Below are 17,158 nucleotides of genomic sequence, written 5' to 3'. Positions count from 1 at the left end.
AACAGGATTGTATAAAATATGATGCTTAGTATGTAGTTACAATAAGTCTTATTTCAACCAGCATCAACATTAAAATGCTCCATACAATACATCAATAATGATAATCAGATAGGCTACTGTGATACATAGGCCTAATAATGTAGCACATGGGGCACTCTACGTAATTACTTCAAAGTACATTTAACTGATAATGCATTTTACTTACTTTACTAACTTACTTCCTAGGAACAATGTTTTACAATGTGGTTATGGCCTAGTTCTTTAAGTTGGAAGTACGTTTTCATGACTGTTTTTACACACAATTGTGTGAGTTATAATGTTGATAATATGCCTTTCACATCAGACATTTAGACTTGTCAAAGCAGGAAAAGCAGAGGTAATTTCTCCATTCTGTTAAAGTTGCTAAGTGACAGTTTGACAGCGAGCCAGCATGAACAATGCCAGGACCTGGAGAAGTTAAATGGAATTCAGGCATCATAATTTTATTATCTTCAGATGTGCTTTTCCTACTTTGACGTTGACATTTGACACATTCTTTGTCTGTTATTGTGTGCACTGGCATGACTTACTGGTACATGTGAAACAGAGCCATCATCATGTCTTTCAAGTGCAAAACAAGTTGTGTTGTTTAGTGCTGATAATCAAGGAAAGAAAAGGCTAGACTGCATTAGTTCTAAAGTCTAAGGACATTTGGGATATAAAAACTTCTAGACAGTGATTTAGTCTAAGTGGAACTGCTGCATTTTCTGTGAATTAAACATCGACTGAAGAGATCACTTATTTTACAACTGTAATTATAGTAAAAACCTTTTGGGGTTATGTTCATTAGCTACTAGGGGTGTGACGAGACGCTTACTCCACGAGACGAGACACATCACGAGATTGGGTTCACGAGAACGAGACGAGATTTTTTAAAAAAAATTTAAAGAAATCCTCAATGATGAAATATATGAATGGAAAATTGTTTTTTTATTCAACTGAAAAATCACAAAATGCAAAACAATTTAGGTGCATTTTGAAATCAACTATTAATGATTAATGTTATTTAACTTTTTTTTTTACTATTTTAATGAATTATATGCAGTAAAGGACGTGCAAACACTGCAAAATGTTTTGTATAAACTCTACCAACTGGCTTCTGCCCTGTACAATTTCACATGAGAAATCTAACTCCTTTCCACAAATCGAACATAAAAAATAAATGTGTGGAGGAGTCGCCGAAATCCGACATTTTCCACCACAGAAAATGGCCTCATATCAGCTGCAATGAAAACGCCTATGTCCCTCGTTATTGCCGTGGCTCTTGCACTTACCGGTGGCAGAGATGCTAAGGCTTTTAGAGTTGTTTGCCCTTTTAATGTTTTCGTCGCGGGTGCAGTAGTTAGTAGAGAGCTGTGGTGGTGCTGTAAGTGTTTTTGCATAGTGCTCGTGTTAGCCGCGGTATACGGCATTTTTTTCTTACAATGTTTACATATTGTGTTCGTCTTGTCTGTCACTCTTTCGCCGTTTATTATTTCCGCAGGAAAACCAAAATGTTGCCACACAAATGATTTAAAAGTGGCAGGGGGATCTTCAATAGTAATTTCACGCTCCATCACGCTGACATCACATTGCCTCACGAGACAACTTTTCACCTCGACGAGAAATCTCGTCACGTTTTAATCTCGCGAGATCTCGTAAAACGAGATCTCGTCACACCCTTATTAGCTACCTAAATTTACAAGGGAAGAAGTCATTTTTGTACAGACAAAGGACATAATTTGATCCTGAAAACTGTTGCCATATTTTGGTAAATTATATTTACATGTAAGACAAGATTATCAAAAACTAAACCACCTTTTCTTACCTTTATTTATACATCATCCAAAGTCTAGATAATCTGTATTTGTATGCCATAGTGTTTACAACTATGTTCATTGGGTTTTTAGTTGGTTTAGCTTAGTTTTGTATTTGGTGTATCATTTCAAATATGTATGTATCTATTATATCACAACTGTTGCTCTTACAAAGGAATTTTCTCTGAGTGGGATGGTAATTATCTTTGAATCACAGCTGTATACTCTCTGGCTGACGCATGCTCAGTGACTCAATAATGCCCTCTTTATGTTGTTACTTAGCCTACATGGTCTTCATAACCAATTAATTATTTAAGTATTTGTTTATCTTGCTTTGAGTTTTAAATATGACCTTGTACACGCATTCAGCTTACCATTTCTTGTGGGGGGGGGGTACCTTCTTTTATGTAGTATTTAAAAAAACGAAAAAAAGACGACAAATACATACATAAATAAATAATAATAAAGATAAATAAATCACCAAATAAGGACATTGTGTTGTATTAAGTTAATCTGTTTAATGCAGTTGGGTTAGTCAGCATCAGCTTTTTGGGGTGAAATTAGTTCACTTTCAGTTTGAGCCAAAACATTTCAGCGAGCCAGTTATCGCGAGAATATTTCAGGCCTATGTGAGACCACCAAGCGGATATCCTGTCTCTTTTCCGTGGCGGACCTTCTTTGGGTCGGTTTAGCAAAATGAAGGTACAATGTTTCTAAACTCTAAATCTGTGCGAAAAGCTATTTTATTTGAAATACTCATATATGGTTTATGCCATGATTCTGAACTTTAAAGCGAACTAGTTAGACGGAGCAGTCGCGGCTTTGACACTCAGGATGAGTTTTGATCGTGATGAGAGCCAACGTTGACGATCCTGTCGGCAAGTGTCGAAACATGGCGGCACACTGAGCGTAATGTGCACTGAGTTCAAGTCTCCGCTGACTGCAATAAAGAGCTTTCAAACTCTTGTAGCTCACGTTTCTCGAACCTGTCGTGTTTTCTACGTTGTCAGTTTACAATGTGAAGCCCTGGTACCGGTTACTAGCAGTGTCCAGAAAGCTAATGTCAGCTAGCTAACCTTAGCCGTCAGAGCAGCTAACAGGCCTTCGAGCCATTGATTACTGTAGCTCAGATACTCTGACGATAATTGTTAGTTATTATGAGGGTATTTTTAAAGTTATGTCCACACCACTTACCCCAGTTTTGTTAACATTTCATCTTTCCAAGCTTCACATTCATACACCACATGCGGAACCCATGTACATGTACTCACGATTACATTGCAACTTCTTTTCAGCTGAACATCTCATTCCCCGCTACTGGCTGCCAGAAACTGATTGAAGTCGATGATGAGCGTAAGCTGAGGACTTTCTATGAGAAGCGTATGGCCACTGAGGTGCCTGCTGACCCTCTGGGAGATGAGTGGAAGGTAAACTAAAGTTGTGAAATTTGATCTCTTTGGAACTGGTAATTGCTTTGTCAGTACATCGTGTTGCAGAGTTGATGTTTCAGTTTGACTTGGTGAAATTGTGTCGTATAGTTATCATACATAATGTGGCACACCAGTAGACCCTTTCTGACTCCTCTATAGTCATTAAGGGGGGACAGTGTGTTGCCAGAGTAACTGTGGAGCTGCTTACCAGATGCGACCAGGTCCAGGATCAGTGGATGGTTGAACTGAATTGCTCTCTCATTGTGGTCTTGAGTACAGTAGTATCGCTCTTATATATGCACTTTTTATAACCGTGGTTGATTTTAAATGGCATAATTCTCTCCATACCCTTGTATCATCAAATACATTACTAGCCTTAATGCAGGCAAGAAAGTAATGTAAGATTTTAAGTAAAAAGGCCACATTTGGAATGATAAATGGGACTGCAATTATAGTCCTACAAGGTGCTGGCCATTGGGATCACCTGAGATTCAGTCTTGCTCAAGGACGCTTTAATATGTGGATAGGAGGCATTTGAAATTAAACAACCCAAGCTTGCAATAAATGGACAGCATGTTCTACGTCTAAGCCTCAGCTGCCCAGACATTGCTTATTTTGGACACTAAAGGAGCAGTCGACCATCAAACTACTTACTTCTTGAAAGCTCAGAAACTTTGCAGGCCGACCTGTGGTCAAAAATTAGGTAGAATTACAAATGTAAGTGGACAAGTCTCATCTGACTGTATTCTGCGAACAATCTTTATTCTTTGAGACATTGCGTACCAGTTGCCATAAATTGAAAAGTAACAACTTGTTTTCTCTACTTCTGCAGGGTTATGTGGTGCGCATCAGCGGAGGCAACGACAAACAGGGCTTCCCCATGAAGCAGGGGGTGCTGACCCACGGCCGTGTGCGCCTGCTGCTCAGCAAGGGCCACTCCTGCTACCGTCCCCGCAGGACTGGTGAGCGCAAACGCAAGTCTGTCCGTGGTTGCATCGTTGACGCCAATCTCAGCGTGCTCAACTTGGTCATCATCAAGAAAGGTAATGTGTTCTTTCTGGCTCGTCGACCATTATCTGGTAACAGAAACTTGGATACGGAGGCATACTATTAAGCACTAAACCAACAGATCATTCTCAGGGGCTACACAGCACAGGCTTATTTATAAATGTCTCTTAATATTACCTGTAAATTATGTTTATGGCACACCAGTAGACCCTTTCTGACTGATCTATAGTCATTAAGGGGGGACAGTGTGTTGCCAGAGTAACTGTGGAGCTGCTTACCAGATGCGACCAGGTCCAGGATCAGTGGATGGTTGAACTGCATTGCTCTCTCATTGGGTCTTGTGTACACTAGTATCAGAATAACTCTTTTTATAATATGACTTAATGCAGCAGTATGTTTATTTCTTTTCCTCTTGATGGGATGGTAAGCATGACACTCATGAGAATGTGATTTCTACTAGAGCTGTCAGTCTTCCTCTATACCATTCGACTTTCATTTATTTTTGTAAGTATTTGAATATTTAGTGCTCAAATGCAGCCTGTTATAAATATGTACTACACTACTCAGGCTTATGCATTGCCAGTGCCACTATAAGCATGTGGTTTTTACACATTCTGTCCACTAGAGGGACTACCAACATCAGCCTGGCCTTGAAGGGGATCTAGGTCATGGCGCATTGCATTTCTGGCGCGCAGCTCTGTTCACATTGTTTTCCATCACGCACACAGCGACAAACACAAATCAGCAGAGAACTCTGTAATGAAACATTATCTAACAAGTGTGTTGAAGCGGCTCTGTTGTAAAGGCTAACTGTGCTCGGTAAGCACAATGACATCATGTTAGAAAGCACAGCCGAAACGATTAGATAAACTAAGTAACAATAGTGTTAGCCACGATGCTAACGGCATTGATATCTAAGCCAAACTGCTGCCACTATTTCAGTGATTTTAAAAGCAACCTGTTTTGCAGATTGTCACGTTTATTGAGAATACAGCTATTACAAGGTAATGTATGAAGTTGAAGCTAACTGACAGCTTTAGGGCAGCTACCATTGACATTAACGGTCTCCATGAAGCTCCCAGCTAAGCGCCGATAACTCGCAACGCAGTTAGGAAACCAGAACGAGCTAACTATTGATAACCTAGGCGTTTTTGGCTCGGTGGATGTCGATTTCAAACTCATGTTTAAACTATTTCCCATCCTTCTTCTGATTTCCAGCCGCAGCGTCACTCCCCCTGTACTAACGTTACTCTGTATGCAACGTTGGCTCACGATGCCTTGTTTCTCACTCCTGTAACTTATTGTTCATCAGACGTGAGACCTGGGAGATAAGCTTAACGTTAGCCAACCTATTAAAAAAAAAAAAAAAAAACACATTCTAATAGTAATTTCAGCATTCGAAAAGTATTGATTTTTTTTTTTTTTTTTTTTTTTTACACTATTCGAATTATTTAGATTTTCGGAATTCGCTCCAACAGCCCTAATTTCCACAAAGTGTCGATAGTCGCCCTGCTTATTTAGCTGCTTTGGGCTGCAGGCAGCTGCCTCTTCACTGGGAAACTAAACGCTATGTACTTTTTTTGTGTTTTTTCTTTTTTTTTTTCTTCAAATCATGAAAGTACTTCAGCTATAGCAGTGCACCTTGTAAGTCCAATTGGTTTTTAATGATGAACGCTTGGCTCATCTCCACATGATCTGGTTTTTCTCAGGTGAGAAGGACATTCCCGGGCTGACCGACAGCACCGTCCCTCGCCGTCTTGGTCCCAAGAGGGCCAGCAAGATCCGCAAGCTCTTCAACCTGGCTAAGGAGGATGATGTGAGACAGTATGTTGTGAGGAGACCCCTGACTAAAGAAGGTAGGACTAGAGGTGTATTCTGTTGGATTTACTTAAGCCTGCAAATGTAAAGATCACGGACTAAAGGTTTTTACTGGGTATGGATGTGCCATACATTGGAGCCTGAGATCATACGCCACATGATGTCGGAGTTACTTCAAAATGAGATAATAGAGCTTGATATAAGGTTGTGGCTACTACTTACAACGATGAAAGCATTGTGGAAATGGTAAACACAACTTGGCTGTCAGGGTAACATTGCAAGTCTTGGTATTTAAGATCTTTGTCTGGACATTTCAAATGGTTGGCTGAAACACTAATTTTTATATATATCACGTTTTTAGGGTCACGGTTTTCAGTTCTGTACGGTTCTTATTTTTTCTTTTAATCTTGAACACTCCAGAAATATACTTTAGCATATGATAGATAGATATCTATCAATTATCCACAATGTAGGATACAGTATTAAAAAAATAGTTATATCATGTAATCATGCACAAACTGAATTTGACTAGACTTGAAGCACATTATTGGGAACATCTCTGAGGAGAGCTAGATGAGATTTTGATACAACAAGAGGGAAGACATTGATGATTTCAACAACTTTTCATTTATTTGGCAAAAAAGGACTGTATTGCCATCTACAGGAACTTAATGTGCCTTTTTAGCACATGAAGATTAAAATATTATAGAATATCAATTGAAATAACTTACATTTATCAAACTGCCAACTTCAGTGGAGCTCTTACAAAATTGTTATCCTTTAAAAGAAAGAGAGGAACTCTTAAAACTCAGTCTTTTGAATAAGTCAGAATACGTTAAGCACACGCGCTCCGAACCGAGACAAGCGGACCGAACGGTTCGGATGTTTTTTCATGAACCATGCCACCCCTAATATGAAGCCTGAAGTGTTTTGAATTTATTGTAAAACTCAAAATGCTGCAATATTAAGGACCACTGTGGCAATTTTAAGCTTTATTCTTTTTACAGTGTAATATTTATACTTGTCATTATTACACTTCCACTACTCGGCTGAGGAGCAGCAAGAAAACATTTTCTAGTCCTACGATTTAAGTTTCTTTGTTAGATAAAACTTCATCCAGTTCATTAATCTTTATTGCTGCTCTCTGCCTGTAAGTGTCTTGGTGGGATTACTTATACAAAATTGCATTATGCTATGGGACAAAAAAAACCTGTATTGATAGGCTGATGCCATGTTTGTTGGCCAGTTTACATCCTCAAAGTAAAAGCCTTTTCATATTAGGGCTGGGCAATATATCGTGATGAGGCTAGATATCGCCTTAGATTATGAATATCTTAATATGGCATAAGTGTTCCTGGTTTTACAAGCTGCATTATTGAATGGTGTTGAGTCAAAGCCTGACAACAGCTATTCTTGACAGTTGGTACTTCGCATTGGCACCGTCTTTACCACACCTGTCAATTATTCGCCATGTCAATATTAACTGCATCCCTCTCTTTGGTAGGCAAGAAGCCCAGAACTAAGGCTCCCAGGATCCAGAGACTGGTGACGCCTCGTGTGCTGCAGCACAAGCGCCGCCGCATCTCCCTCAAGAGACAGCGCACCCTGAAGAACAAGGAGGAGGCCTCCGAGTATGCCAAGCTGCTGGCCAAGAGGATGAAGGTAAGGTTTTATTTTTGTTGTTTATTACAGTCCTTAGGCACTGAAGGGGCTAGTTATTTTCTCTTCAAACAATAAACATTACTAAGTGGTTTCAGATTAATTAATAAATAGCTCAAATGTAAAAAATTTGATCATTTTGAAATTCAACACTGGTATTTGCTGTGGTATATTTTCCCTAAAAGGTCTAACCAGAGCAATATTGTGGCTCTTTATATCAGTTGACATAACTAAGTCTGTAAATCTTAATTGTGGGGATCTGTTGTACTGAGGGTTAGATATTACTGTACAGGAGTGCTGCCTAACAGTGGTTGTCGTATTCTTGTTTGTGTGCTGTCTTGTCTTAAAATTGTTTGTCTTACTAATATGGTGGGATCATATTCTTCAGATAATCAGATCACCTGCAAGTTGGACATTTGTTGAAATGATTAATTTTTTTTGTATAGGTACATGTTTTTCATTAACTTATGTCATGAAATTATTGAACGATTACCCTTGGCAGTTAACAGTTGCTGGCATCAGATTGTTAAAAATAAAACAGAGTGGGGAGTAATTATGGAATTGTGAAACATGCAATTTTAAGGAATCGTGTGTGGTATGGGGGTAATAACTTATGTGAAAATTTATGCTTTTTGGATGTGTTAACACTGCTGACACACATTTGTTTCCTGCCAACAGGAGGCCAAAGAGAAGCGCCAGGAACAGATCGCCAAGAGGCGCCGTCTTTCTTCTCTGAGAGCATCCACATCCAAGTCAGAGTCCAGCCAAAAGTGAAATCACAAAGTCAAATAAAGTCATGTTTTGCTGAAAAAAATAACGGGTGCCCTTTTTTCAGTACTTTGAGACCATAGACTGAATATTTGGGAAATGTGTAATTTGTGGACGTATGGTTAGCTAATGATTAGTTAACCTGGTAAACAGAATGTAGCTACTCTTAAATGAATGAGTAATAAATGATTAGTTGCTGATTGACTGATTAAAGCACTGATTAGTTATTGGTAATCAGTAAATAATTAGCTAACCATGTTACTCATTCAATTAACAGTAGCTACTGTTTACCAGTAACTAGTGCTGGAACTAGTCAATCAGTAACTAACAATTCGTTACACATTAATTACTCAATCACTACCTACATTTGTGTACCTTATTGTAAAGAGTTACCCACTAAATTAATAAAAATAGAACTCTTCCATTTTCTTAGCTAGTTGAGCAAAATGAGTGTTTTGGCTCACAGAACCAAGTGGCCATATCTCAGGGTTTATGCACCTAACCTACTATTTAGTGATGTCCTCAGTTTAAAATGCTTACCACAACTTAAAGGGTAATTTTTAAAAACCTGGACATGCCTTGGTGTCCCCAAAGGGTGATTGGGTGTGCAGCAGGTATAAACACATACATATTAGACAGTGTCACGAGTGGGATGGGGGGGAAATTGAGTTGCTTGAACAGTGAACTGGAACACAACAGTTAAACTAGAAGAACAAATGAATAATAAGGGCGAGGGTAGCAGCCATAGACTAAAGGTAGCAGTGTCAAAGTAGCCTACACAGGATAGGGAAAGTGCATACATCGGCCTTACAAAGTTGACAACCATCAGCATCCATAACATGAACAAAATCTTTGAAATTGATCAAGCAAGAACACAGTAACCAGCCGCCATTGCCAACTGGCTGCAGTGTAACTCAATGGGGCAATTGTACACCCTTTATTTGTCTAAGTGCTTTTTGTTGGCAGTGACAGGCTCAGATTTTTTTAAGTGTCTCAAAACATTGATTTCGCAAGGTGACTTCAGGTCTGAAACAGTGTGGAACTTGAGTCTGCTGAACGGCGTTCCTGAAGTTGAGGTACAGAAATTGTAAGTTTTTCATATCTAAAACATTCAGTGCCATGGCCACCCTTGGTAGGCAATTTAGGTGCCTAAACCTACATATGGCCAATTAGTTGCTTTCTGAGAACCAAAACATGCACACCCTTTGCTTGACTACCATAAGGAAATTGAAGTGTTCTAAAATTGTGAATTAACTTAAGTGTTCTATTACTGGAATATCAGACTTAACAATTTTGACAACCTACTTAGCACGCTGAAAACTCCACTATAGAAGGTGCCAAAACAGATTGTGGTCAGTCTGCAATCTGTAAGAACTGATGTTTCATGCTACAAAATACTTGGTTTAATGGCTCAACCATTGTCAAATCTGTTAACATGGGAGGTTTTTGTTATACTTACATGATTAACTGCCAGTGCTACAAGTTCTGCATTTCTCTAGTTTTGACTTTGTGATCTTATATAGGTATTACAGGGTGCTTTTGTCTGCCTGAACAGCAACGAGGACGAGGGGAAAAAATTCATGAATGCTCAACTTATTTTAATCAGTGGAAGCTCTCTGGGAGCTGTGTGGACAAATTCAGCACACAAACGCATCAACATAATTACAGGAGTATAAATCAACGAACACATCATTTAACATTACACCCAGTGTCACAGTCAGGCGTCTTGGCTGGCCACCTTGTTCTGCGGGTAAGTTTAGCCTGTGGGTGAACCTGGACCGCGCCGTTGTGAGCTGAAGAGGTCTCAGCATCATTGAGACTTCTATCCTGATAAGACTGGAGGGGTTGGGCTGGTGGGCAGCTTAAGTCATACATCTGGGAGATAAAGAAGAACATGGACACAAGCTGATGCTGCAAGTACTGAGGCAGCACCTGGATGTGATGTGACAGCCCCTGGAGACTCCAGGCCAAGGTTAACCAGCTGGTCTGAAGATCTTGAACCAGACTTGTAGACCTGGACAAACTCTCCATGACCTGTTGAGAAGGACAAAAGTTGATTTATAGATCTCTCGAGCTAAAATGCCTGGAGAGGGCTGCGATAGGCCTTTTCACACATTTTGACACATCGCAGTAAGAAAAGGACAGTATAAATAATGAAATTCATGGAGGACTAGCTTACTGATACGGATTACTAACACCTGTGCTTCTGCTCCGACATGACAAAAGGTCTGCTGTGAAAAAAGCCTGCTATGTTGCCAGCCAATTACAGTATGTGACTTGAAACAAAAGCTACCAAACAGATTTACTTACATATTGATAATACTTACATTTTCTTTGCCTGAAGTTACATGTTTCAGTTACATTAAACTTGTGTAAAAGTTGAATTGCCTTAAGACAAAACATTACATAGCTTATGTCATCTAAATACTTGAGAAAATGTCAAAGCTTCATAAGAACTGCAGTATAAAACACACTTTATTGACTGCTAAGGAAGTATGACCAGACCACGCTCAATCTTTTAAGACTGAACATTAGCCTGGGGAGTCTGCTCTGTATTTTCTACTGCACAATCAACGGCCATAGTTCAAATGATTCTGTACGCAATTGGATAGTCCTTCAACCAATCAGACCAACGATCCGGGTGACTGGTTGCTGCGCTTCGGTGGCCGCTATGTTGAATGTAAACAAGAAGCTGCTTGGTCGCTTCTCGATCGTCATCGTGTTAAACCCCCCCCCCCCAATAGCGCGCCAGGTGGATAAGCCAGTTTGTGATTGGTCCCCGAAAAAAAAATTGTAACGGAAGCAGGATAGATAAACGTACAGGTTTCCAGCCTGAGCTGCAGGGCGTAATCAGATCGCCGGCAGATCGGGCTGAGTGTATCCAGTCTAAAGCGTGCTAATAATTGTGCCAAACGTGGTAAATACTTTATTCTTGTGCGAGTTCCATCTTGCAGTAGTAACAAGCATGCTATTTCCTAGATACAACTCCATTACGATGTCAGTATCATTTGGAATAATTTGATGTTCTGCTTGCTGTAACCATGCATGCTCATATACTACCACCCTTCCACCCCTTGTTAAAGGAAGACATTGACATTTTGGAAACTATGCTTTCTTGCCGAGTTAGATGAGAAGATCTTTACCACTGGAGACAACCAGTGGAAACTCCAGGCAGGGGAAGGAGGAAAAAAATAATCACATTACGAAGCTTGACTTCCTATAAACTGACTCAAAAGTCAAAGTATTTACTGCACCTAACTCCTCATAAAACCACAACCTGTTTTTACACTTTTGTTTGTTATGGATGAAACAAATTAAGTATAACATGTTAATTTGTGAGCCTGTTAGGCAGATATATTGTTATCTTTTCACAGAGGCAGGCTAGCTGTCCCTTCCGGTTTCCAGTCTTTATGTTAAACTAACCTAGCTGATTTAGTTAATATATAATGGACCGGCAAAGCCTCTCATCTAACTCTTGGCCAGACAGTGAGAGCATTTCCAAAATGTCAAACAATTCCTTTTAAACTGTACTCACAGCACACCTGAACAGATTGCATCTTGGACCCAAACATGTTGTAGGTCCTCCTACACAGCTTGGCAGCCAGTAAAACCAGTCGCACAGGGTATCTTCTGTCGAGAGTGGCCGCCTCAAAACCCTCCACCAAGTGAGCTTCTTCCTCTACAAAGTCAGCAAGAAGATCAAGTCAAGTTAAGTTTTGAATGGGACTTCTAGCCGTTTCACATGAGTAGTCTTGCATTGCCAGACCCTCCTCCACAGCGCTGCGAAGTAGGGTCTGGCTAGTCCACACAGCATTCCGGGATGGGGAATCAAAGCATGGGAAAAACATGCTGTGGTTTATTGGCATGTATTTAAACAAATCACAATTGTCACGGGCGGCGCTAAGCACCACACGGAACCGCTGCAAAATAGCCTCGGGAAGGAACTTGTTTTGGTGGAACGTGTACGTTCAAAAGATGTTTTAGTTGTGCGACAGAAAACTCAGATTGTACAGATAGTCTAGCTAGCTGTCTGGATTTACCCTGCAGAGATCTGAGGAGCAGTTAACCATAGTCCTCAAAATTCCAACACAAAGAAAGCGGAAGGGAACGGACATCAGGCCGAAAAGAGTGAAATCCGGTGGAATTCCTGGCGGCGATGGAGCAATCCCGGAAGTGGAACATCGTGGATATAGACTACACATGAGTAACTCTACATGTACCTTCATCTTCTTCAGTGGAAGGAAGCATTTGGTCCACCAGAGCCTCTGACGTGATCAGAGCCGAGTCCAGACCCACACTGGCAACACCGATGGCTCTCACCACAAGTGACTGGTCAGCCGGGTCATCAACCTGCTGTATCCCGCCCATCAGCCATGCGACTGTGAGCGCCACACAGTCCACAGTTCCATTAGCCGCAATGCTCACCACATCCTGCATCTCCTGCATCTTGTTCTTGGCAGTAGCAACGATCTGGGTGAAACAAACAAAACCAGGAGAGAATGTTACACGTCATACTGCGAGCTGTAAAATTCATAAAAAGCTTTGTGCCGTAATGTAATTTCCTTTTGTTAAAATTAATTTTATATTATTGGTATCAAAATGAGCATTGCTCAGGAACCGGTATCAAAGTCACGGTATTGGAACCGAAAATATTTGAACGATACCCAGCCCTACTTTTGTTTTTAAAAATATAGTCATATTTGCTCAAATTGTCACTATATCCAAACAGCAGCACATTAGACAGATGTATTTAAAAAAAAAAATTATCATCTGCCTTCCCTCGTGCTCCTAATGACAACCAATCAGTTGAGGAGTCTCTAATGCAGTGTCAATGACTGCTCGTGAACTGCGCAAACTATAAAACTGGGCAGCACTGACCAAATATAAATGTTTTCAGAAACATCTTGGTGTACCGTGGTGTAGCCCTTACATTCTCATTTCACTGCCAACAGTACACTAAAAATTATGTTTCTGAAACATTTGAGGTGAGAAATAGGCAATGTGGTAACAGAATTTTGATTCATATTTGATCAGCGCTGCCTAGTTTGACACTGTGTTAGAGACTCCTCGGCTCCGATTGGTGGTTTTCCTTATGCCATTCGGAGCACCAGTAGGATGCATAGGAATTTGATCGGTTTCATAGATCTAATTCATGTAGTACTGTTAGGATATAGTGACAGTTTGAGCAAATGTGACAAAAAGTTATTTTTTTTTAAATGAAAGTTACCTAAGTAGAATTGGTGGTGGTCATTAAGATTTGAAAGAGAAAAAAAGGATACCTGCTCTGTGGGTGCGTGAAGCACAGGGAAGGCAGTCTCCAGCCAGTCAAGACTTCTACAGGCAACATCATTTGCAACAGAAACTGGAAATATTCCAGACAGTAAAGTCATTACTGAAAACTTTTCTCATTCCCACAATAAAACCTGCAGCCCGCTTCATTCAGAGGAGATGTTAACCCTATAACTCAAATATGGCCCGCATCATCTTTCTGTCCAAACAGCAACCTATAGAGGCATTAGCCTACCTATTAACACCTGGTTTTAGGTAACTATAAATTATTCTATTGGTTCATGCTGTTAATAAATTAAACATATGTAGCTGTGTGGCTTCCAGTCAATAGGCCTACGTTATTTATCATTTATAATTATAAAACATTTCTTCATTATTGTCCTGAGTTATTCTGCTATGGCTCACACATTTTGGAAAGCTTGCCCTGCCATAGAGCTCCAATGAACATTAGATCTAAAACGGTAAATCAATTAACTGACTAGGCTATTGTCAATCGACAAAAGAATCTTAAACAATTTTGACGAGTTTATGGCCAAATATTTGCAGGTTCAAACATCTCGAATATGATCATTTGCTACCGTTTTCTCTTTTATAATGCTTGCAAGTTAAATCTCTTTGGATTTGGGTGGACAAAACAAGAACTTTAATGACATCACCTTAGTCTCTCTCTGGGAACTTGTGTTCTTTTAGGCTACTAGTTTCTGACATTGTAGGTTTATTTTAATTAAAATAGAAAAGAAAATCGTCAGTGAGTCAGTTACAACCCAATATAAAAATCACTGGCAGTTTCACTTCTCATAGTACTCACTATGGGGCTCCATTCGAACAAGGACAGGTGAAACTACAGCAGTCACGCTGCTCTCCAGCACCTCACACACAGACCTCAGGTTGGGGTGGCTGCATTTGGTGTCAATGTACAACACTGACAGCTTGGAACAAGCTAAGTGAACCACGGGCAGCTTGGAAAGTCTGACAACTGCACTTTGCATCTTCTGCAAGAAAACAGGACAGAGACATTTTTATTATTTTCTGATCTTCCCAGGTTTCCGAATCAAATCATCGAAATGGAAACCCTCAGTCCCGATTAGATGAGGCTACCGTATTTAGGGGTCTTGTAAATGATGCAATTGTAAACCTATTAGTATTTAACAAACAATTTACTACAGAAGACACTTTAGGAACTCACTGGGTACAAAAATGAGAAAGACTGCATTTATGTAGCCTATCCGGTGATGCTAAGTAGGCAGGTAAGGGGTAAATCTACCGCGATTGTCCTCACCTGCTGGTTGTTGTTCGTCGGCATGTTTCGTCCACTTCGATAGAGAGGTAAAAAGAGGTGAGTTAATGTTGCAAATTTTAAACTTCTTTGTAGACTTTATCGGTTGAAGAAAATGCAAATCTCACCCTGCTGAGTGAAGCGCTATTCTGTAGGAGAAAAACATCGCTGACATCGCGTGGTCGCGTCGTCAATTAGCGCTCACCTGTGCTGAGCTCGCTGGCTGTTCTCGCGATATGTCAACGGAGCTGTGACGAGATTATAAACCGAAAAATTCCAGTTCAGAGTGCTTATTTTATTAAAACGAGTACAGTGCCCGTTCAAAATGTGCCTGTTTGGAACGGGCCAATTGCTTGGCCTGTGGTATTGCTGCTTGAAGCTTTCTCCAGAACCATTGTACCCCAAAATGACTTACAGAAGGACCCCAAAAGCACTTAATATGTACCCCACTGTCTAACCTTCCACTGACTTACTGTGTAGGCCTACTCCTACTTCAGAGAAAACTACTACTACTACCACATTTACCTGATAGATGTAGCAGATTTAGAATTTACGCATAAAATATCACAATTAAAATGTGGAGTACTAGGCTAATCACAGACATTTGCCTCATGGACTGATGGCAGTGCGCCATGCGTCACCCAATCCGGCCCATAATAAGAGCAATCAGCAAATTATCTGCGTTAACCAACCACCAGAACTGGACCGAGTACAGAGACAGACTCACATTCAGCCGGCTCCGGAATGTGTGTGTGTGTGTTGTGTGTGTGTGTGTGTGTGTGTGTGTGTGTGTGTGTGTGTGTGTGTGTGTGTGTGTGTGTGTGTGTGTGTGTGTGTGTGTGTGTGTGTGCGGAGAGGGAGAGAGAGAGAGAGAGAGAGAGAGAGAAAGAGAGAGGGGAAAAGGTGGATGGCAATTCAAATAAAGAGAGTTTTTCTCTAACTACATTTTAGTGTTGTCTTTTTCGTAAACAATATTGCATGGTGATATTGCCCCATTCAGTATTTACAGTGGTGCTGTCTCATTATAGGCTATAGCATATAATTAAAACACACACACACACTTTTGAGAGAGAAGTGATGAGACACTAAACATAACATTATTAATCCATCTGATAGCACTACATATTTTCCTCAATATTTTGACATTGTTGTGTCATCATTTCCATACAGTGATAACAAGACGTATCATTAAATGAGGCTTGTCATAATGATTGGTTGCTTATGTTGGCAAAATGCAGAAATCTATAAACTGACAGTACTGTAAGATCCAAACCTTTATTTTTCCATTCTGAGCTTCAGTTGCCAGTAGATCTGTGTCCTGACTGAAGCACACAACACAGCATCATCCATCATTATGAAGCTCTCTTGGGCCTGGTACTCAACTTTTTATTTTATTTTTAATTCTAATCTAATCATCATCAATAGTTAGGCTATGTCAGGAATATTCAGGAGCTTTGGTTCTCTAAATGTATTCTGCAAATATTCTGTTATTATCTATAGACAAATTTCCCATTAATGCACATTTAGCTGCACAGGTTGTACACTGACTTAAACACTAGACCATGCTTAATTGGACTTAATTAATTGGAACTTTCAACAATTAAACACTATTTTCCCTATAGGTTACGACGTTACACAGTTCTTTCCAGGAAACAGCCTAATTCATTACAAAATGCTTCTAAAAAGAAAGGCGGTAAATAAAGCATAACCTGTGTTAGGTTTCTTTCACTAGAAGTAGACTTAGTTGGGACATTTATTTATGCATTATAAGTTAGGTCATTCATCACAGTTGCTATTTTTTCCTTCATGTAGATATTAGATTTAGTTGAAAGCTTACAGTTGTGATATTGCACTGGTCAGAGTGATCAAAGTTCAGCGCTGTGAGCAGGATTTGAACCTGCGCAGGAAACCCCATTGGATTCAACGCCTTAACCACTCGGCCATTACAGCTATATATTTATTCATAATAGGTCATTCGATTAACAAAACCATTCAGACCTCTGAGTCAGAATTTTGTATATCTGTGTGGATTTAGACAACAAGTCTGTCTGAACTGTGTTCATGGGGTAATTGCT

The 17,158-nt window shown here is 40.0% G+C and overlaps 2 protein-coding genes across 3 annotated transcripts; one reads left to right on the top strand and one right to left on the bottom strand.

Moving 5' to 3' along the window:
* The first annotated feature begins 2,409 nt into the window (after positions 1-2,409).
* Positions 2,410-8,567, top strand: rps6 (ribosomal protein S6). The gene is made up of 6 exons (XM_039806239.1): positions 2,410-2,537; positions 3,131-3,262; positions 4,098-4,308; positions 5,983-6,129; positions 7,596-7,753; positions 8,429-8,567. The coding sequence occupies exons 1-6, from the start codon at positions 2,532-2,534 to the stop codon at positions 8,522-8,524; spliced, it is 750 nt and encodes a 249-aa protein (XP_039662173.1). The 5' UTR covers positions 2,410-2,531; the 3' UTR covers positions 8,525-8,567.
* Positions 8,568-10,091: 1,524 nt separating this feature from the next.
* Positions 10,092-15,335, bottom strand: LOC120562511 (perilipin-2-like). 2 transcript variants are annotated; one of them, XM_039806220.1, is made up of 7 exons: positions 15,212-15,335; positions 15,087-15,120; positions 14,616-14,799; positions 13,798-13,880; positions 12,739-12,988; positions 12,061-12,197; positions 10,092-10,552 (listed from the first exon to the last, which is right to left on the bottom strand). In XM_039806220.1, exons 1-7 carry the CDS (start codon positions 15,256-15,258, stop codon positions 10,208-10,210), a joined length of 1,080 nt encoding a protein of 359 aa, XP_039662154.1. In that variant the 5' UTR covers positions 15,259-15,335; the 3' UTR covers positions 10,092-10,207. The 2 variants fall into 2 exon arrangements, with proteins under 2 accessions (XP_039662154.1, XP_039662161.1); XM_039806227.1 differs by having other exon boundaries at positions 10,262-10,552; positions 12,054-12,197.
* Between the last annotated feature and the right edge of the window lie 1,823 nt (positions 15,336-17,158).

The sequence above is a fragment of the Perca fluviatilis genome, chromosome 1 (genome assembly GCF_010015445.1).
Source record: "Perca fluviatilis chromosome 1, GENO_Pfluv_1.0, whole genome shotgun sequence".
Classification (NCBI taxonomy): Eukaryota; Metazoa; Chordata; class Actinopteri; order Perciformes; family Percidae; genus Perca; species Perca fluviatilis.
This window is presented reverse-complemented; position numbering and strand designations above follow the sequence as displayed.